At 41.7% G+C, this 18,012-nt stretch overlaps 1 protein-coding gene across 1 annotated transcript in view; it reads right to left on the minus strand.

Moving 5' to 3' along the window:
- Positions 1-1,205: 1,205 nt before the first annotated feature.
- Positions 1,206-18,012, minus strand: part of traf4a (tnf receptor-associated factor 4a) — a 44,501-nt gene continuing 27,694 nt past the window's right edge. The window contains exons 2-7 of the mRNA XM_049575713.1: positions 13,498-13,549; positions 8,489-8,593; positions 8,205-8,366; positions 7,270-7,431; positions 5,833-5,988; positions 1,206-4,679 (exon numbers count right to left, since the gene is read on the minus strand). Of these exons, the coding sequence (XP_049431670.1) occupies positions 4,047-4,679; positions 5,833-5,988; positions 7,270-7,431; positions 8,205-8,366; positions 8,489-8,593; positions 13,498-13,549 (1,270 nt within the window). The 3' untranslated portion in view covers positions 1,206-4,046. The remainder of the gene's footprint in view (positions 4,680-5,832; positions 5,989-7,269; positions 7,432-8,204; positions 8,367-8,488; positions 8,594-13,497; positions 13,550-18,012) is intronic.

Below are 18,012 nucleotides of genomic sequence, written 5' to 3' on the forward strand. Positions count from 1 at the left end.
GAAAAACACTGGTTTTAGTGTTTCAATTTGTGTTTTTACCAGTTTAAATCACCAGGTCTGTTTGTTTTGGAGAGGAAGAGACCTCTGCAGATAATTTGGCTTGAGGGAAAAACCTCATGAACATCTGTATCTCAAGTTATCAGAGGAAAAGGTGAGCATACATTAGCAGGTGCTAGGCTAGTGGCCCATCACTGAAATGCATGACAGCATCTCAGAAACACTGATTCATAATATGAAACTGCTTTACTCATTGCTTTTACCATGTTTAATCATGTCAGGAGACCTCTGTGGATAATTTGGCTGCTCACCACCAGACCCACCTAAATCTTTTACAGTGGACCTTTAAATTTTATTTCAATTTTTTTCCTCTGCCAAATACTAAATTATGTTCATTTTAATGGAGTTGGGAACCATCCTATTGTATTGCTTTGATTATTTGGTTTGGGTGACCGCATTTTGGGTCAGGTCTAAATGGCTTGAGGTTATTCAGATCAGGTCTGACTTGAATCTTGGTTCCGTTTGGATATGAAAATGAACTTATTTATGTGGGGTTTTCCATGGGTCCATTTTAGATTTTGTGTCAAAGTAAATGTTGCAACCTACTATTGCCTGTGAAAACACTGTTATGATGTCTTCAAGAGATGATTTTTTAAGTCTGAGAAAACTACTGAAGCGACCTGAGTAGTATTCAGTCGGGATTGGGGAAGATAGATTTTTTACAGAAAGCTTGTGTTACAAATTTGGGGTGTGGAATTTGAAAGATATTCATTTATTTAGGCAGGGAGGGTTTAATGAAACACTTACAAACTGCATTGTGGGGAGTGTAGGATCCAGGAATTTTGGAGCTTGACTCATACGAGGGAGTAAGATGTCTTTGTCTGTGCTGCTTTGATTTTGACCACAACATTATGGAATATAAACTCACACATTTTCACAGCAAGGTGTTACCGGAATCAGAAACCTGTGAGGTATGTATAAAGATACTGTGACATACTTTTCTTGAGCTAACAATTACAAGTTCTTGAATGCCATGAAAGTCTAGCCAGGTGTGTAGGATCAATTGTTTTGCCTTTTTAAAGTTTTTATTCCTCGAGTCAGTTTTACGAATATGGGCGACCGTACTTTTCTCTATTCTGAGGATCAGCAGTGTGCCAGCTCTTTGTCTTTCAGTCTCTACTATATGAAACAAAAATAGCTAAAACAACTATAATATATGGTATTTTATTTCAATTAAGAAATTGACAAGCACTCATCAATCAACATATTAAAACATTTGTGCCATCTGTTCAAACTCACATGACGGCTCCTTAAAATAAATACTTTTAAGAGGAAATAATACAGACAGAATATGTGAGGCTCAAACCACAAGTACAAACAAATTATCCAAATGTCCAAAGAGACGAAAGGGTCTGAAAATTCCCAAAGTCAACCCCGACTCTCCAACGAAAAAGTGTTTGTATAAAACAGCTAAGTATTTTTAAAAATACAGAATCTTACAAAAAAGTTTCATCTTCTCACTTCTTTAAATCACTGTAAAATATCAGCTGGTATTATGACAAGAAATCAGGAATTTTTCCATGAAGGATAAAAAAAAAGACAGAATGTGCTTCTGCATTTTTACATTAGTATTCACATACATCATGAGTGTACTGTATCATCCAAGTCCTCCATCCCTCTGATGGTGCCATAACGGAGGCAGGTGTATCGCACATCCCTCCAACTGCTCCTCGTCGCAACATTGTGTGCCAAGCTGAAGATAGACACCGGTGACCATGGTAACAACAAAAGGTGTAGTCAGTCCCAAGACGCCCACATATTTGCAGAGATCATATCATTAACCATCCCCTCCAACAGTGCACCACCCATGCCCAGGCTATGTAAAACAATACACTTCACAGCCAAGTGTTCATTGTCTTTATAGGTTATATTACCGACAGCGTTCACATTTTCTGTATATAAAAAAACAACAACAAAAAACGTACTTTTTTGACAATTTGTCAACTTTTAAATGGTCTAAAAAAAGAGACAAAAAAGCCATCAACGGGAGAGGATTTCAAGAATACAGGTTACAGTACAAAAGTGTGGTCCAGGTGGTAGCACATGAAGCATGCATGTGTTTATGTTGCCCTGCTCACCCCTAAAACCCTCATGCGAAGACATACTGTATAAAAGGCCACATGGCTTTTCCTTCACTATTAAATGCACGTGTTCTCCAGCAACTGGTCTCTTTGTCTGCTCTGCTCATCCAATGACTGACGAAAGGTGCTTTTTTTTTCCTATTGGTGGACTCCACAATGGACACAAAGCCTCACAGGGTCACTATGAAGTGCATGTGTGGTACACACTCCTGAAGCTATTTACGACTGGGTCGAACTCCTGACAAACACAAGTCACAGACAGTTCCTGTGATGGAAGCGGGTAACTAGAAGAGACGGATCTGTAGCTACAATGTTGTCAAGTAAAGAACTTTCTAAAACAAGATAGCCTTGGTTGAGCTTCACATTTGCATTTTTAGCGTCGCTTTAAAAAGCTAATAAGTTGTACAATTTACCTAGCATTAGGAGGCATGTTAAATTTTATTTAAAGGAACAGTTTGACATTTGGGAAATATGTTTGCTTTTTTGCTGTTTTAAATGAGGACCACTGTCAGATCTTTCTGGAAAATGAGTTAGCTTAGCCTAGCATTAAGGCTAATAACTGGAAGAAATAGCAAACCTGGCTCTGTCCAAGGATGTTTCTGTTGATTAAAAGGTGCAATGTGTAATGCTTGGCCACACCCTCAAAAAACAGGGGGAAGCATTTTGATGGTCTACACATCACGTGAAGGTGTAATTACACTTTTTGGCCACTATCAAAATTGGCTTCCAAGCCCTGTGCACTTCCTGGGGACCTGGTTTAATGCCACTGAATTGGGCAGTCCTACTTCTTTGTCCACTCATATCGGACTGAGGGCAGCCTGGACGCTACAGTGACTCACTGTCAAATCTCAAGGTTTAATTTAAGTGGTATTTAGAGGCAGGACAAGGTGGTGCTAGCTCTTTAGCATGCTAAATTCAACAGATATCTCTGCAACACAAGACACAGACATCTTTGACATGACGTTAAAACTGTTAATTCTTCACATTCTCTTGATAATATTAGCTCATTTTTTCATATCTTACCCACTGTACCTTTAAACAAATGAGATATAAAGTGTTATATATAATAATAAGTGAGTTTTACAGGTGCTGGTAGGTGTATTTCGTACCTTTGGACAGAGCTAGGCTAGCTGCTTCCCCCTGTTCCCAGTTTTATGCTAAGCTAAGCTAAATGGCTGCTGGCTGTAGCCTCATATTGAACATAAAGATATGAAAGTGGTATTGATCTACTCATTCAATTCAATCAAGCTGCAAGTTTCTCTCTAGAAAACATTGATTTGATGTTTGTGTGTACACAAACCTCATGAGCAATCTCTTACCAAGGGCTCTGTGTTTGTTAAGGGATCAGTAGGAGTATACTGTATGAGCATGTAAACAAAAGGCAGTTGGGCTTGAGCTTGAGTCTGCTGAGCTCCCTCTTCTTTAGATCACCCCCACAGGACGTTTCCAACCAGCTTCTGACTTCCTCTCTACTCTAAGTGCAGAGGCTTAGCGAAGCCCTTCACCCCCTTTTTTTTTCAATATCTTTTCCATAATTTTTAACATCTGTACTGCGGAAATAACAACAAAAATATAACTTAAGATAAACTCTCTAGGCACTGTTTGATTTCCAAGGCTTTTTGTTGTAGACTGTGATAAAAGGTCAGCAAACAGATTAAAAAAAACAATAATAAAAAGAAAAACCAGAGAGTGATGGTTCTGCGGACCAAACACTTTCTCCTCTGTGATATATCAAGGTCCTCCGAGTCAGCTCACACAGCCAAACAGACTCGCTTCAAGCTCTGTGGTGGAGAGGCTGTAAGGGCAGAAAGTATCTAAAGGGTAAGTGTGTAGAAGTTTTCAAGGTTAAGAGTCAGTTCCAGTCTTTAACCCATCTTTCTCCTTCATGAAAAGAAAAAAGGTCGGATCTTAAGCCATGATCTTCTGGGGAATCTCTATAGAAGCCTTGATGAAGATGCAGTTGTCTCGGATGTAGTTCCTCTTCTTGATCTCCTCGTGAGAGATGAACTTGGGGTAGCCGAAGCCCAGGGTGCTCTCGTCCAGCGAGTTGCGGCTGCTGCTGGGCTTCTGGAAGTTCTTCCAGTTGGGGTCAGGGTTGAAGGTCTCCGTGATGTGTTGGGGTTTGGAGAGCGACGGGTCGCTCTGGTCCAGGATGGAGAAAGTCACCTTGTAGGAGAAGGGCCACTCCAGCAGGTTGTCGTACTCTCCAGGCAACACGCGGATGTAGACAGAGAGGTGGGAGCCCTCGCCGCTGCCGTTGCCGTTCAGGAAGGCAGACACCTGCAGCTTGTAGCCATAGCGGTGAGTGTAGAAGGGCGGGCTGAAGAACTCGTGGTTGCTTCGGAGTTTGGCCTCCTGGAGTTTGCGGGAGTAGTCATTGAGCTTCCAGATGAGAACGCCGTCGTGACTGACAGACAGCTCCTCCATCTCCCTCCGCAGCTCCAGGATCTCCTGCCGCTGACGGCCCACCAGGTTACACATCATAGTCAGGTGAGATTTAGTGGTGTCTTCCAGGTGACGGCCGATAGCCAGTTTGGGGCACTGCCAGAGAGAAAGCCAAGAGATGAATCATTTAAAAGCTGCTACAGTGCAGTACATACAGACTGTACATGTCCACAATATTATCATTAAATGTGAAGCTGCCATCCATATTTGTTTATCTCAATATTTCTGTATCTGGAGCATCGAGATTGCTTAAATTATAGACATACAGTATGTACTCATTTATACGATTATATGTCAGCATGCTCAAATAAAACACATTTGAAGGACAAAATACGATTACATTTTGCATTGTGTTTTTCTGTAAAAACAATTTGTAAATAACAGAGGTCTAGATGAATATAAGGACTCAACTAGTTCTGATACTTCTAAGTCATGCACAGTGCCGGATTTCAATATTGGAATACGATATAAAAATAACACCTGTGCAACATTAGTTTCATCCTCCACTGCACAAATAATGTGGTGATGACTCACGACAAATTATTGAAGTTGAACCTCAGTGTTTTTGCCCACAGGCTGTATGTTTGCATTTGGACACAATGGGAAGTCACGCTGCTCTCTGTGTATGATGTGGCAGATGTGTGTTTCGACTTAGAGAAGAAGTGGTGAGTCATTTATGGCAAATTGTAATGGAAAAAATATAAATAAAACAGCTAAAATGTGGATGCCGTTCGTATCTGCTCACCTCAGAGCGCATTATTTGAACAGCGTATGTGTTTACTTAATTTACAGTGCTGGACGTTGCATTCCCAGATATACTTGTATTTCTGACTCTGCTGTACACTGAACCAGATAAAGAGGCGCAGACGCTTGTTATTATATTTAATGGTCAGTCTGCTGTTGTGGAAACATGTTTTTGCTTTCCATCTGTGAATGTTATACATCAAGTTTTCCAGATGCCTTCTAATTCTTAACAGAGCGGAGTAAGCATGACACTCATCTGCCGCCCTTCCTAGAGCGTGTCCACATTTTCTTAAATTGACGTCGGTTTCAAAAATAGACAGAAATGCACTGTCAGAATATAGAAGTGTTGCTCTCATTAAAATAGACCCTACAGGCACAGTACTGTATGTTGCAAAAGAGAAAGATCATTACTTTGGACACAGTGAGCAATGATATGATGGATATATAATAAAAAATAGCATGTAAACAAAGACAAACAGGCTTATATGATTCAGGTCATTCTTACCCTGTGTTTGCAGCCAGCGTCTTTGAAGGGGCAGAGAACGAGCGCGCTGCCACAGTTGTCCTTCACATGGTTAGCCAGATCCTCTCGGGCGATGTTGGGTGTGCCGCACTGGTTAGGGCACTGGACAGGAAACCGAGGGCAGTGGTACTGGTGGTTCTGCAGAGGAGATGGGGGCAGTGTTAATGTGTGCACTTCTGACCGACAGCATGAGTGATAAGAGCCCAAACTGCACAGTGGGGTTGCAGATTAATGGCTGCAAAGGGAAAAATGTCCTTAAAAGTTCCAAAAATACACGTGGTATTAAAAATGATGCTGCAAAAATAGACCAGAGAAGAAGTCACAGAAAATAACATGCTGCCAACAAGACATGCAAATCCAACAATCAATGTTATAAGACTTGAGCTTAAATAAATAACTGATGGACAAATTCATCGGAAGATAATTTGTTAATTGATTAATTGTCATTTAATTGTGGTTATTGTTTTTGATGCTTTTTCCTTGTCTTAAATTACCTTAACCTAAATACAGTATTTTGGGGTTTTAGATTGTGGGGTCAGACATTAAAGGGAATTTGAAGAGGTCGCCGTGGGGTCTGGAAAATCTTCTCGATTTTCTGATGTTTTATAGAAAAAAATATTTTGGGAAAATAATCAGCAGATTGAATTATAATAAAAATAGGGTTGCACCTAACAATTATTTTCATTATCTTCCAATCTTTTCTTGCTTAATGAAATAATCATTCGGTTTATAAATTGTCCAGAGTCCAAGGTGATGTTGCCAAATGTCTTGTTTTGTCAAAACCCTGAAGATATTAAATTTCCAATAATAAAAAAATTGATAAAAGCAGAATTCTTCCATATCTGATGGGCTAAAAAAGCAAATTTTCGGAGCATTTTTTTCTTGAAAAAGGCCTTCAACAATTATTTGATTGTTAGAAAATAAAATTAATAAAACTAATTTACTGGCACATAACAGTAGGAGTGTTTATTTGCTATCATGCAATGCAAATCTAATAAAAAGTCAAGTAAAATCCCTAAATATCATATTAGGGGCAAAAAGCATTCTGACTCTGAAATAAATAACATCATGAATGCATTACGAAACACTTTGTGTCAAAGACTGGGTTATTATATCTTGGCCCCAAATGTGTGTGGGGGAGGGGAGAGAGACACTAGCTGCTCAGCCTCTGGCCAGATGTGCACAGAGGCAGGTGCTTCAAAACAGCAGCTCACACTAACATCAAGCTGCTATGGGACAGAGACACCATAAACGCCTGCAACCTACAGACACAGCAGGCTTTCTCTGTGCCATCCTGCTCCACTGAGGTGACGAGCCACATGCAGGATGGTACAGTGATATTAACAGATTATTTCACTCAAAAAAAAGAACTGAATTGGTCATTTGAGATTCTGATGGTAAACTTTGTGTTAAACTGACCTGGATTGTGTCGAAGACGAACTCCTTGCCACAGTACTTGCAGGGCTGCGTGCGTTTGGGACACTCGGCCATGCCATGTTGAGACAGCAGACGACGCATCATCCTCGCTCCGCACTTGTTCTCACAGTAAACACTCTCCTGAGGACACACACCCTGGTGGTTCTGGGATAGAGAGACACATGATGACAATCTAGAGCAGGGACATAAAGTCAACACATAATGCCGTAGTTACAGTAGCTCTTACTGTTTACTCAAATACAGTTCATATACTGCAGTTTTTATAGCTCAAAACTGAATATATTAATGAGGAAAATCTATATGATTTTTCTTGCTGATTTTCTCTTGTTTTATATCACTGAATTGTATGTCTTTGGGTTTTGAAACGTCACTTTGGATCTGGGAAATCTGGGAAATTGAAATGGACATTTTTCACTTTTTGGGATTTTACAGACTAAACCAACCACTGACCAAATTAGGCGAAATAATCATTAATTAAAATACTAATTCGACAGTGGTGCTGAAAGGTTTTATTTGATACATGATGGAGTAATTCCAATGTGAGAGGCAAAAGGTGGATGAATGCGCCTGTAAGTGAGGGCAGAGAGGGGACCATGTGGGCCAGAGTAAACAGAGGAGGGGCAGTGGAAATGACTAAAGTGTTAGTGAGAGCAGGGCTTCAGCCCGCTCACTGAGGAAAACATGTTCGGTATGAAAGACCAAGTCAGAGCTTCTCGCTTTTTTCTGCCAACACACGTGTTATTTCAGAACACACATACACATGTGCATTAGCCTCTCCTACTGCTTTCCACAAAGACGTCTTTCATATAGGTATGGAATTTAAGTGGCGTCACTCTGGGTTGTTTACGTCAAGCTCCTGCTGTGTTGAAACAAGCAAAAATAACAGAAATAAAAAGAGGTTTGCAGTTGGTGTTTACCTCGTAGGCTTCACCGGTGAACTCGCTGCCACAGAACTCGCACTTGACTTTGCGCTTGGGGCAGTCGTGCTGCAGGTGGTCGGGCAAGTCGCGGCGCGTCAGCTTGACGGAGCAGCGGTTGGGGCAGGGGATCACATTGAAGGCGCAGGTGGAGAAGTGTCCCTGAGGGGAACAAAAACAAACACACAAGTTAGGAAATACACAAATCAGAGTGTCAGATAAGGAAGCACAGATACAAAAAGAGATGGAGGGAGAACAGATGAGAGGATATTGGAGCTTCTCACCTGCAGCTGCTTCATCTGGCCGGTCCAGCGGCAGCCCTCCTCACTGTGGATGCAGCGGATGGGCAGCGCCAGGATCTGCTGCTCCAGCTCTGGGTCTGGGTAGATCTAAGGAAGACAAGCAGGAGGAGTCAGTGTAGCAGTAGCTGACCAGATCACGCTGTAATATACCTACTTTCATACGATAAAAGTGTGTTAGGTGATTTTCATTTTTTTAGACAAACTAAAGGATTACATTTCTGTCCATGTGTTGGGAAAATTCTCCTTTTCCTTAAGCTAAATTTGTCAATTCGACATTCGTTGAGATGCTTGGTTTTCATAGGACTCCAATGCAGCACTTGACCCATCTATGAGGCTGGATAACAGGGCTATAAGCATTCACAGACTAGTTTTACAGTATGTATCAGACAACATACAGTAGCCTATGCCCCTTTTTGGACAAATGACAGTACATATACACAAAATAAAGTTGAAGTTAAAGACTAACATCTCTACCCAAATGAACGCGAGTTTCTCCTAACCTGCTCCGTACGTCAATGAACAGGCTAAGCGACGTTTCACTTGTTTGAAAAAATGCTTGTCCTGGCTCTATTTTGGCAAATTCTTGTGTACCTCCAACCTATTTTCTGAGCAACACTTCTTACTAACACACAGCATGTGAGCAAACTCTGGCAGATGGAGCATGAAAAAGTCTCCAGATAAAGTGGACACTTTTTCAGATATAAACAACCTTCAGAGAGCCTATAAAGCCCTGAGCGAGCCTAAGCAATGGCTTGCTGTTGCTGTGAGGTTGGAGGAGCGCAAAGCTTTGCTAAAATAGAGCCATGGTGAGCTTTGTTTTCTTTTTTTTTAACAAGCAACATCTAGCTTAGCCTATTAGCTTACGCACAAAGCAGGTTTGGATATCCTCATTTGGAAAAACACTGAAACAATCTGATGTTCGCTTACATCGTGTCCAGTTAGGAAGAGGTTTGAGTCTGCAGATATTTTCTTTGTTTTCACCAACTGCCATAAAAAGACAAAACTTGGCACTGCATTGGTCCTGCACTGGAATGTTTTTTGAAGAGCTTAAATATTGTTGCCTAATGACGGAAAATAAGTCTAACAAAAAGTACTTTTCAAATTCAGTTCTTGCTGTCTCTCTTTGGAAAGTTGATGAAAAGATGTTTGAAATATCAGCATATTAAGTTTTCATCTCTAATGGCGACTTCTGCTGAAATAAAAGTTGCTCAGTTTCTGACCCCTGTTAAACCCCAGTTCCAGAGGAATCCAGTGACACATTGCATTACCAGGATCTGAATCCAGGAGTCAATATATTTGCTCACAGTTATGTCACATATAAAAAATAATGCGTGGTGTATCTTTGTCTGGGGAGTTACCCTTGCCATGGTGGTTATGTTTCCTATGCTTCCTTAGCAGAGGTCTGTACTCTCTTAGTGACCCTCTATTTGGGAAGATGTTATGAAATAGTTCCAACATTTAACTCCACTGAAAAACAGAAATTGTCAGTTCTACATTTCTGTTTGTATTTTTTATGTTTAGACAGAGTCGTCCTGCTTCCAGTCTTTATGCCAAGCTAGGCTAAACACATCTTCCTTCACCACAGCTTCGTACTTCATGCACAGAGTTGACTACATCACATCATAAAAGACTGAATGTTGAGCTACACACATGCACACACTGGAAAGTGAAACTGTTCGCATCGTATTAGAAACTGCAGCAGTGAGCCGACGCGGTAGTTGCAGTGATAATGAGTCAGTTTACGGGTTTATGGGACCTTTGAGAGAGACGGAGAGCAGAGGAAAAGATTTATTTTTCCTCGGTCACTGAGCAATGAGGATGAGTCAGTTTTCTGCCCAAACAGCCCAAATCCTCCCCTACAGTACCCTGTCCTGAGGATTTACAGCTCTGCTCTGCATCTCCATCCCCCTATGCTGTCACACGAGCCCAGCACTGGTCAAACAAGAAAAGCCACTTCCTCAAAATGTCACAACAGCCCTCTAAACAAATAACAGCTCAGTAACAGCATGGTCGCGCTCACGTGCCTCTGCACCAAAACATGGGAGCAACCGCCATTAAATCAAAAGTTCATTTAGAAAATAACCTACAATAAAACACTTGCCTGACTCATTGTTTTTAGCTGCTGTGTTGGGGGATAGATGCCTCTGCCAGACTAAATAAGCATATTAACTTGTTTAATAGGCTTTACAGAAACAGATATATCTAACATTAAAACAGATGCTTGACTTGCTGCACTTAAAAAGTAGAAGCAGACTTTTTTGCTGCCATAATCACATTCTTTCAGGAGAGGCAAAGAGGAAAAAAATCCTCTAAAGCAAACTGAAACACTCTCTCATTGTTCCAGTCTTGGAATCTGCAGAGAGACGGCTATAATGACCTTTTAATAACTTAGTCCCAGGCAGATCAGGGGGGTTAAGCTCTTTGGAGCTCCAACTTGGGGGTTTATTCTGTCTGCTTTAGCCATTGTTAGTCCCACTACTACTACGATTACTACAGCAGAAGCATTGAGGTTGTGTTCGTGCACGTTTTTGAAGGACGGTGTGCAGCGAGCGCTACAATAACCCTGACAGTAGACCACCAGGACGGGGTAATTTGCAGGCGACTGGGAGCCTTGGTAAATAACAGCGTCTGACAGGTGTGCCATGAGCACATCCTTCCCGTGGGGAGTCCCTGCTATTACAGGCGCCTTCATCGCTCTCAGCACAGCATGCAGACCTGCACTGCTGCAGCTCAGGGTTAATGGCTCGATGGCTAATTCAGGCTAATGCTAACTAACTGCATGGGAGGATTACATACAGCAGTCTTCTTTCAATCGATGCCAAAAGCTGCTCGGAAACAGGGACAATCGTTAACTGCTGGTTGGGTTGGCTTTTAAGTCTCTCGTGCATCGTTCAGAATTAAGTCCTTATCCTTTTGTTGCACTCTTTTCACTTCACAACGGGGACGTCACGTGAGAGGGAGACATCCTCCGACTCTAAATGCAGTTAGTCACTATCTGCCCCCCCCCCATCCCCCCTCAGGCACAATCTGATTAACTGCCTTTAAAAAACAAAGACAGAAAGAGTTCAGTTGAAATTTAGATACAGTTTTATTTTCTTCTCAGGGAGATTTATTTGGGGAAAACAAATGTGGTTCAGATTAACTGAGTGGTCTGGTTTTCCAATATAATAAATGGTAATGAAATGCATCCTCTGACTCTGGGTTAAGCATTATTGCTTATATGTTATCCAGGCACTGACTAGTACAAATATTCAGTTTTTTGTTGTGACATTTTAAAGTCAAAGTCAGCATCTCTAAAATAGTTTTTCTCTTCTCACACCCAAACTATATCTAGATCTAATGTAGCAGGATTATATGTCACAATCTGAGCTGCCTCTCTTCTGATTGGCATTTTTCCTGGTTGCACACAAGATTGTTCACAATTTTCCAGCACTTGTGTCTTGATATTTTTCTGTAACGTCTGCAAAATCTGTAACATCTGCAAAATCTGTAACATCTTTTAAATCTCTTTTATCAGAATGCCTTTTCTTAAATTTAACAATGTAAATAGCCTGTTTTATTTTCATGATTCTTACATTCCCCATTATTTAACTGTTAAATATTGTGTTATACTTTTAAATTGTTTTGGTATTCAATTATTTAAGCATTTTACCAGGGATGGCAATGACAAATGATCCAAAACTTTGGTCAAGACTTAAATATATTTGCAACCTTTAGATGGATTGGCATGTCATTTTGTGTCAGAGGTCCCAAGAGGGTAAATCCTGTTGACTTTTCCTCTATTGCTACTATGAGGTTAAAGGGACAGTTCACCCCAATATCAAAAATACATATTTTTACTCTGACCTGTAGTGCTATTTATCAGTCTAGATTGTTTTGTGGTGAGTTGCTTAGTGTGTGGTGTGTTGGAGATATCGGCTGTACGGATGTCTGCCTTCTCTTGTCTATAATGGAACTCGATGGCACTTGGTTTGTGGTGCTCAAAGCTCCACAAAAATACATTTGGAAAACTCAACAGCAATGTCTCTTTCCAGAAATCATGACCCGGTTACTCAGGATAATCCACAGACCTTGTTGTGAGCAGTTTTATGTAGGAACTATTTTCTATCTACCAAACTACACCCATCGACCGTATCGCTGCACAGAAGGAAGTGTGCATCTACTGCTAGCTCACCTAGCACAACTGAGCTAGCTAATCACCCAAAGAGGATACTATTTATGTTTACATCTCCCTCTGTCGCCTCTTGTCTATGAGTAGATGCACGTTTCCTCCTTCTTCTTCCGACTTGAGTAACCAGGTCATGATTTCTGGAAAGAGACATTGCTGCCGAGTTTTTAAAATGTATTTTTTTGTGCTTTGAGCCCCACAAGCTGAGTGCCATCTAGTTCCACTATATTGGACAGAAGGCAGACATCTCTACAGCTGATATCTCCAGCAACTCACACCAAAACAATCTAGACTGATATAAGTTCCAACAGGTAAGAGGAAAAATATGTATTTTTGATTTTGTAGTGATCTGTCCCTTTGACATTTTCTGTTTTGACGGAAATATCTCCACAACTATTGAATGAGCTGTCATGTTATTTGGTGCACATATTCATGTCACCCCCAAAATACATTAATGGTAATTCTCTGACTTTTCATTCAGTGCCATAACCAGGTAAACATTTTTTAAACACTTTTGTTTACGACCAAATATCTATGAAACTAATGACATTCCCATCAGCCTCAGCTGTACTTTGTGTTTACTGCTAATCAGCAGTTGCTTTCATGCCAAAGTGCTAAGCTGCGACAGTGATCATGGTAAACAGCACGTAAGCATGTCAACATTAGCATTTAGGTCAAAGCAGCACTGTGCTACAGCCTCACAGAGCTGCATGGCTGTAGACTCTGTTTAGAAAAAATTTTTGTAAATGGAGCTATTATTATCATATTTGAGAAAAAAAAAGATGGAGTAAATCTAAGTGTGTTGTGAGAGTGTTAATCGTACCTTGGCATAGTCCAACGGCAGCTGGTCCTCTGGACACTTGAAGACGCCCTCACTGCAACAGAACAGAAAAGTTTGGTTATTATTTGATTCACTCTGAAAGAAAAGCTGACTGCAGACAAAAACTGTTTGCAAGCATCTCAGCAAGGACGATCGGCCATTTTTAAAATCATATTCAGCGTTCAGTGAGATTACTAACTCTGACCCTGACTGAGCAGCCAGAGCTAAAAGGCACTTCTCTGACAGTCAGTAAGAGCAGCGCTGCATCGCCTTTAGTTTTGTTCTGTCTCTTCAAACACTCTTAATATGAGAAGTTCTCTGACTCACTGATGTCCACACACTGCACAATAAAGTCAGATCTTTCAGCTTCTGGCTTTAATGGCATTGGGTCTTTCATCTTCTCCCCTTCAGAGGAAACGTCTGCACAGATTTTTATTACAACAGAGGATAAAACTACAAGTTGGAGCCTGATCGCATTATTTATAATACATAAAGATACGATTGATGATTCATTTCCCAGCTACTTTTACCAATCCTCTCACAGCTCCAAGTGAGAGTTTCATTTCTGCCCTTGTTTCGCAGTCGAGATAACAATGAGCTAGTTTCAACAGGCCTCTGTTTTCCTGAGAATAAAGAAGAGTAAACCTTGCCTTCACGCTCAAGGCTTTTCCTCAGGAAAAAGAGATGATTTGCTGATTTGCGTGTGTGTGAAAGCGAGAAGAGTTTTTGTTCTTTTCTTAATTTTTCTCCTCCGGCAATTTAACCCAAAATAAGACTTTATTACAGGCCCCTGCACAGTTATTGTGGCGCCACAGCGGAGCCATCGCCGGCCCTGTTTTCGGGCCAGATGAGCGAGTGCCACGGCTCATTAGAACGTCCCTACCCTGATGTCATCATGAAATATTCACACTTGTAAATAATGGAGGCAGCAGCCAGTGTGGGTGAGCTGCTACACAGAATCTGAGCTTGCAACTGCACAGCAAAACCATCCAGACACACAAAGATTACTTAAAAAAAAAAAAAAAACAGAAAAGGTGATCTGTGGCTGATCTCATGAGATGTCAGCAGTGTCACAACTGTCACCAAGCACCTTTGCTGCTTTTGGGTGAGGGATGCTCACACAGACTGTCTTCATTTCCAGGTTATCGATTAAGTAATTTCAACATTCATTAGTTCCAGCTTCTCAGATTTGCTGCTTTTCTCTGTTTTATATGATATTAAAATAACTCCTCTGGGATTCAGACTGGTGGTCGGACAAAACATGACATTTAAAGATGTCAGCTTGGAATTGAGGGAACCTGTGAAAAGCATTTTGACATTTTACAGACCAAATGATTTATCGCTGTAATATTTAGCTGCAGCCCTGACCTCTTAAATATTTTATTTTTCACACGAACTCTTCTGAAGCTGCGGACAACGGAGATGCACAGAGATGTGTTTTTGTTCAAAAGTCACGAGCCCTGAAGCTTGATCTGACCTCTCGTGCAAAGAGGCCTCTCATAACCCAAACCGTGCCTAAATTACATTTAAACTAATTAAAGGACAACAGTGTGCAAACAGCCAGTGTTTGCCTCTTGGTGCTTTAATATGGTTGGCTGCAGTGTCACCTGACCGCTGCTCCCAGAGGGCCAGTGACATGTGACAGGACGGGAGAATGTGTGTGCACTTCGCCCCATGCACCCAGCTGCTATGAGACCAGGGAGTGTGCTGACGGGGGGGATGGGAGCAGAGGTTAGGCCTGAGAGGGAGGGTTGATGAAAATGGGGGGGCGGAGGAGGAGAGTTAATGCATGACGAGACAGCAGTAATTCTCCTCCATTAGGGTCACTGTGTCAGCAGGGAACTGGAGACCAATTAACAAGCCACACAGGGCTGTAAAAGAGGGTCAATCGATTAGAGGCTGGGAGAGCCCAGTCAGCACCTCGCGTGTAGTGTGAAATCATTTATAGTACTCATCGCTATCACCCAGGAATCATCTCACACCGTGGAGCAGAGAAAGCACCACAACCACACAGTGAGAAGAGATGGGAAGCGACAGGCTCTCAGCTCCGGACAGGGGGACAGCCAGAGGCCCCGTCCAGCTCGGGCCCCGTATCTGACGCACAGAGAGGCAGACAGGCGAAAAGAGCCAAGTCACAGACTGTCAGGATAATTCCTTCCCTGGTCGCAGAGAAGCTCCCGCAGCCACACATTCATGTGTTCAGGCCCCGCTGCTGATAATACCGCTCGACTCTCTTGGTCGCTTGTGAGTCGAACTCGCTGCCGCTTTGTGACAGCACATTAGCAGTGAAAGGTTGGGCCAAGTGCGTAATGCAGCTCCAGTTCAATTACATCCATCTTCTCTGACCACAAAGGGCTTTCTAGAAGAGTCTAGAGAGCAGCATGACCACAAGTGACTGAATATCAAAAATGGGATTTTGTTTTTCAAATAAATTCATCCATTACTTTGTCTATAAAATGACAGAAAATTATGAAAAATACAGATTCCTGGATTCAAATACTTTGTTTTTTCTGACAAAAATCCCCAAAGATACTCAGTTCAATATGATAAAACATACAAAGTGAGCTGCAATTAATGTTTTGAAGTTTTAGACATAGTAGTGGTTCAAACTTTAAAATGTTAGCATGCGAACACACTAAACTAAGATGACGAACAGAAACGTAAAACTGCTAGCTGAAACTCTGCATGTTAGCACTGTCACATTGATAATGTTAGCATGGTAGGATTTAACTTACTGTAAATCCCCACAGGGCTGCTAGTGTAGCTGTCGTTTCTAATTTGTCAGTTGCCTGATGAAATGATTAATACACTATAAAAATTGTTACCAAATAATTCTGCTGTAGACCAACAAATCAGTTGATTGACCAAACTTTTTGATGCATCTGGCAATTTATCCCTCTAAATCCTACACACTGAACTTTTAACAGAATGACAGAAAACAACGTGGATAATCGATTCACTCTATGAGTCATTTATCATTCAGAACATTCAAAATGTTTGTTGGTCCCAGCTTCTCAAATGTGACAATTTGCTCTTTTATATGATAAAAAATTGGGGGTGTTTCTGGCCGTTGGTCAGACAAAACAAGCAATCTGAATGTGTCACCCCGGGCCCTAGAATAACTGTAGAAACAATAAAGAGGTTAATCAGTCGACAGTATTGTTAGTTGCAGCACTAATACAGTCATTAAAGGATAAACATGAATGTTACATAAGGCCAAGGAGTGCAAGTGGGAACTTGCACCTTGCCGACAGCCATCCTCTTTTAAAGCAAGTTTTCCCACAAATGTTTGTACCGCAGATCTCAGACCACAGTTCACACCCTCCTCAGTAAACATCCAGGGCAAGGGGCCGATAAACAAGCGTTTCAGTGTTGTGTTGGGATGTCACAGGGGAGCAGCTTAAGACTGGACAGCGTATAGTATAATACAATCACCTCATTAAAATTTCATCGCCTCCTTCTGTCTGCTCGTACAGCGTGAGCAGCTCCACAGCTGCTCTGCTGAGGAGACGATCACATTTAAATCACCTCAAATTCACTGTCAGACAAGGGCACGCACATTATCACGTCATGTTGGCTTGTGGAAATCTCATTCACCTACTCTGCAGGTGAAATGCACCCACTTGTCAAACCCATCATTGCCTAGAACCTTAAATCCCTCTCCCTTCTTATTGCCCCCTCTCAAATCTTCTTTTCAGGCGCAGATTAAACAGCCATCCATTCATCCGGCCCATACCACGAGGACAGCCGTCACAACATGCTTCGTCACTGTGCGCACAGCTCCTGACAGGCAGACGGTGAGAAGTACAAATCCCCCAGGTTTAATCTCACCGGTGCGGAGCGGAGGGGTTTTTTTTTTCTAAGCGACAGCGATCAGCCTGCGGGCCACACAGAGTGGGCATGTTGGTGACAGCAACCTTGAAACCTACTCTATATTAACTAGCAGAGAGACTCCTAAACAAACCTCCCTGTGTTTGCCATTGTAGCGGGCAGGGCTGTGGAGACACACTAAACAAACTAAATCAAAAGCATGAGGCCTTTGGAGGGAGCAAGTCTGTGGCACATTAACACTCTAAACAGACCTCTGTCACATGAGGTATTTTCTCAGATACCATCGAGGAGCCTCGACTGAACTGCCCGATTATCTTCTGCTGGAGCTCACCGCCAGCTTTCATGTTCATCCTCGCGCTAAACCCTTTTTGTCTTTTCAAGTTATAATCGAGATTAACTTTTATATACACAAACAAAACCTTAAATTCCACCAGCGCCCTCCATACAGGCTCTCAGTCTCACAGCTGAAACCAAACTCCCTCCTTCCTCACAGGAAGTGGAAGAGAAAACAGGAATTTCGTTTTATCTCAGATAGAGTTCCTATAATCCCCCAAAATCCATCTGGTTTTCAGTTTGTGTGTGTGAGACTGTGTGCAGTCATGACTTCTTTCTTCTGAGCCTCCAATTTTAAACAATAATGATTCAGATATTATAAAGACATTAGAGAGCGTGTGATGGATATTCCTC

Source organism: Epinephelus fuscoguttatus, linkage group LG5 (genome assembly GCF_011397635.1).
Source record: "Epinephelus fuscoguttatus linkage group LG5, E.fuscoguttatus.final_Chr_v1".
Taxonomy (NCBI): Eukaryota; Metazoa; Chordata; class Actinopteri; order Perciformes; family Serranidae; genus Epinephelus; species Epinephelus fuscoguttatus.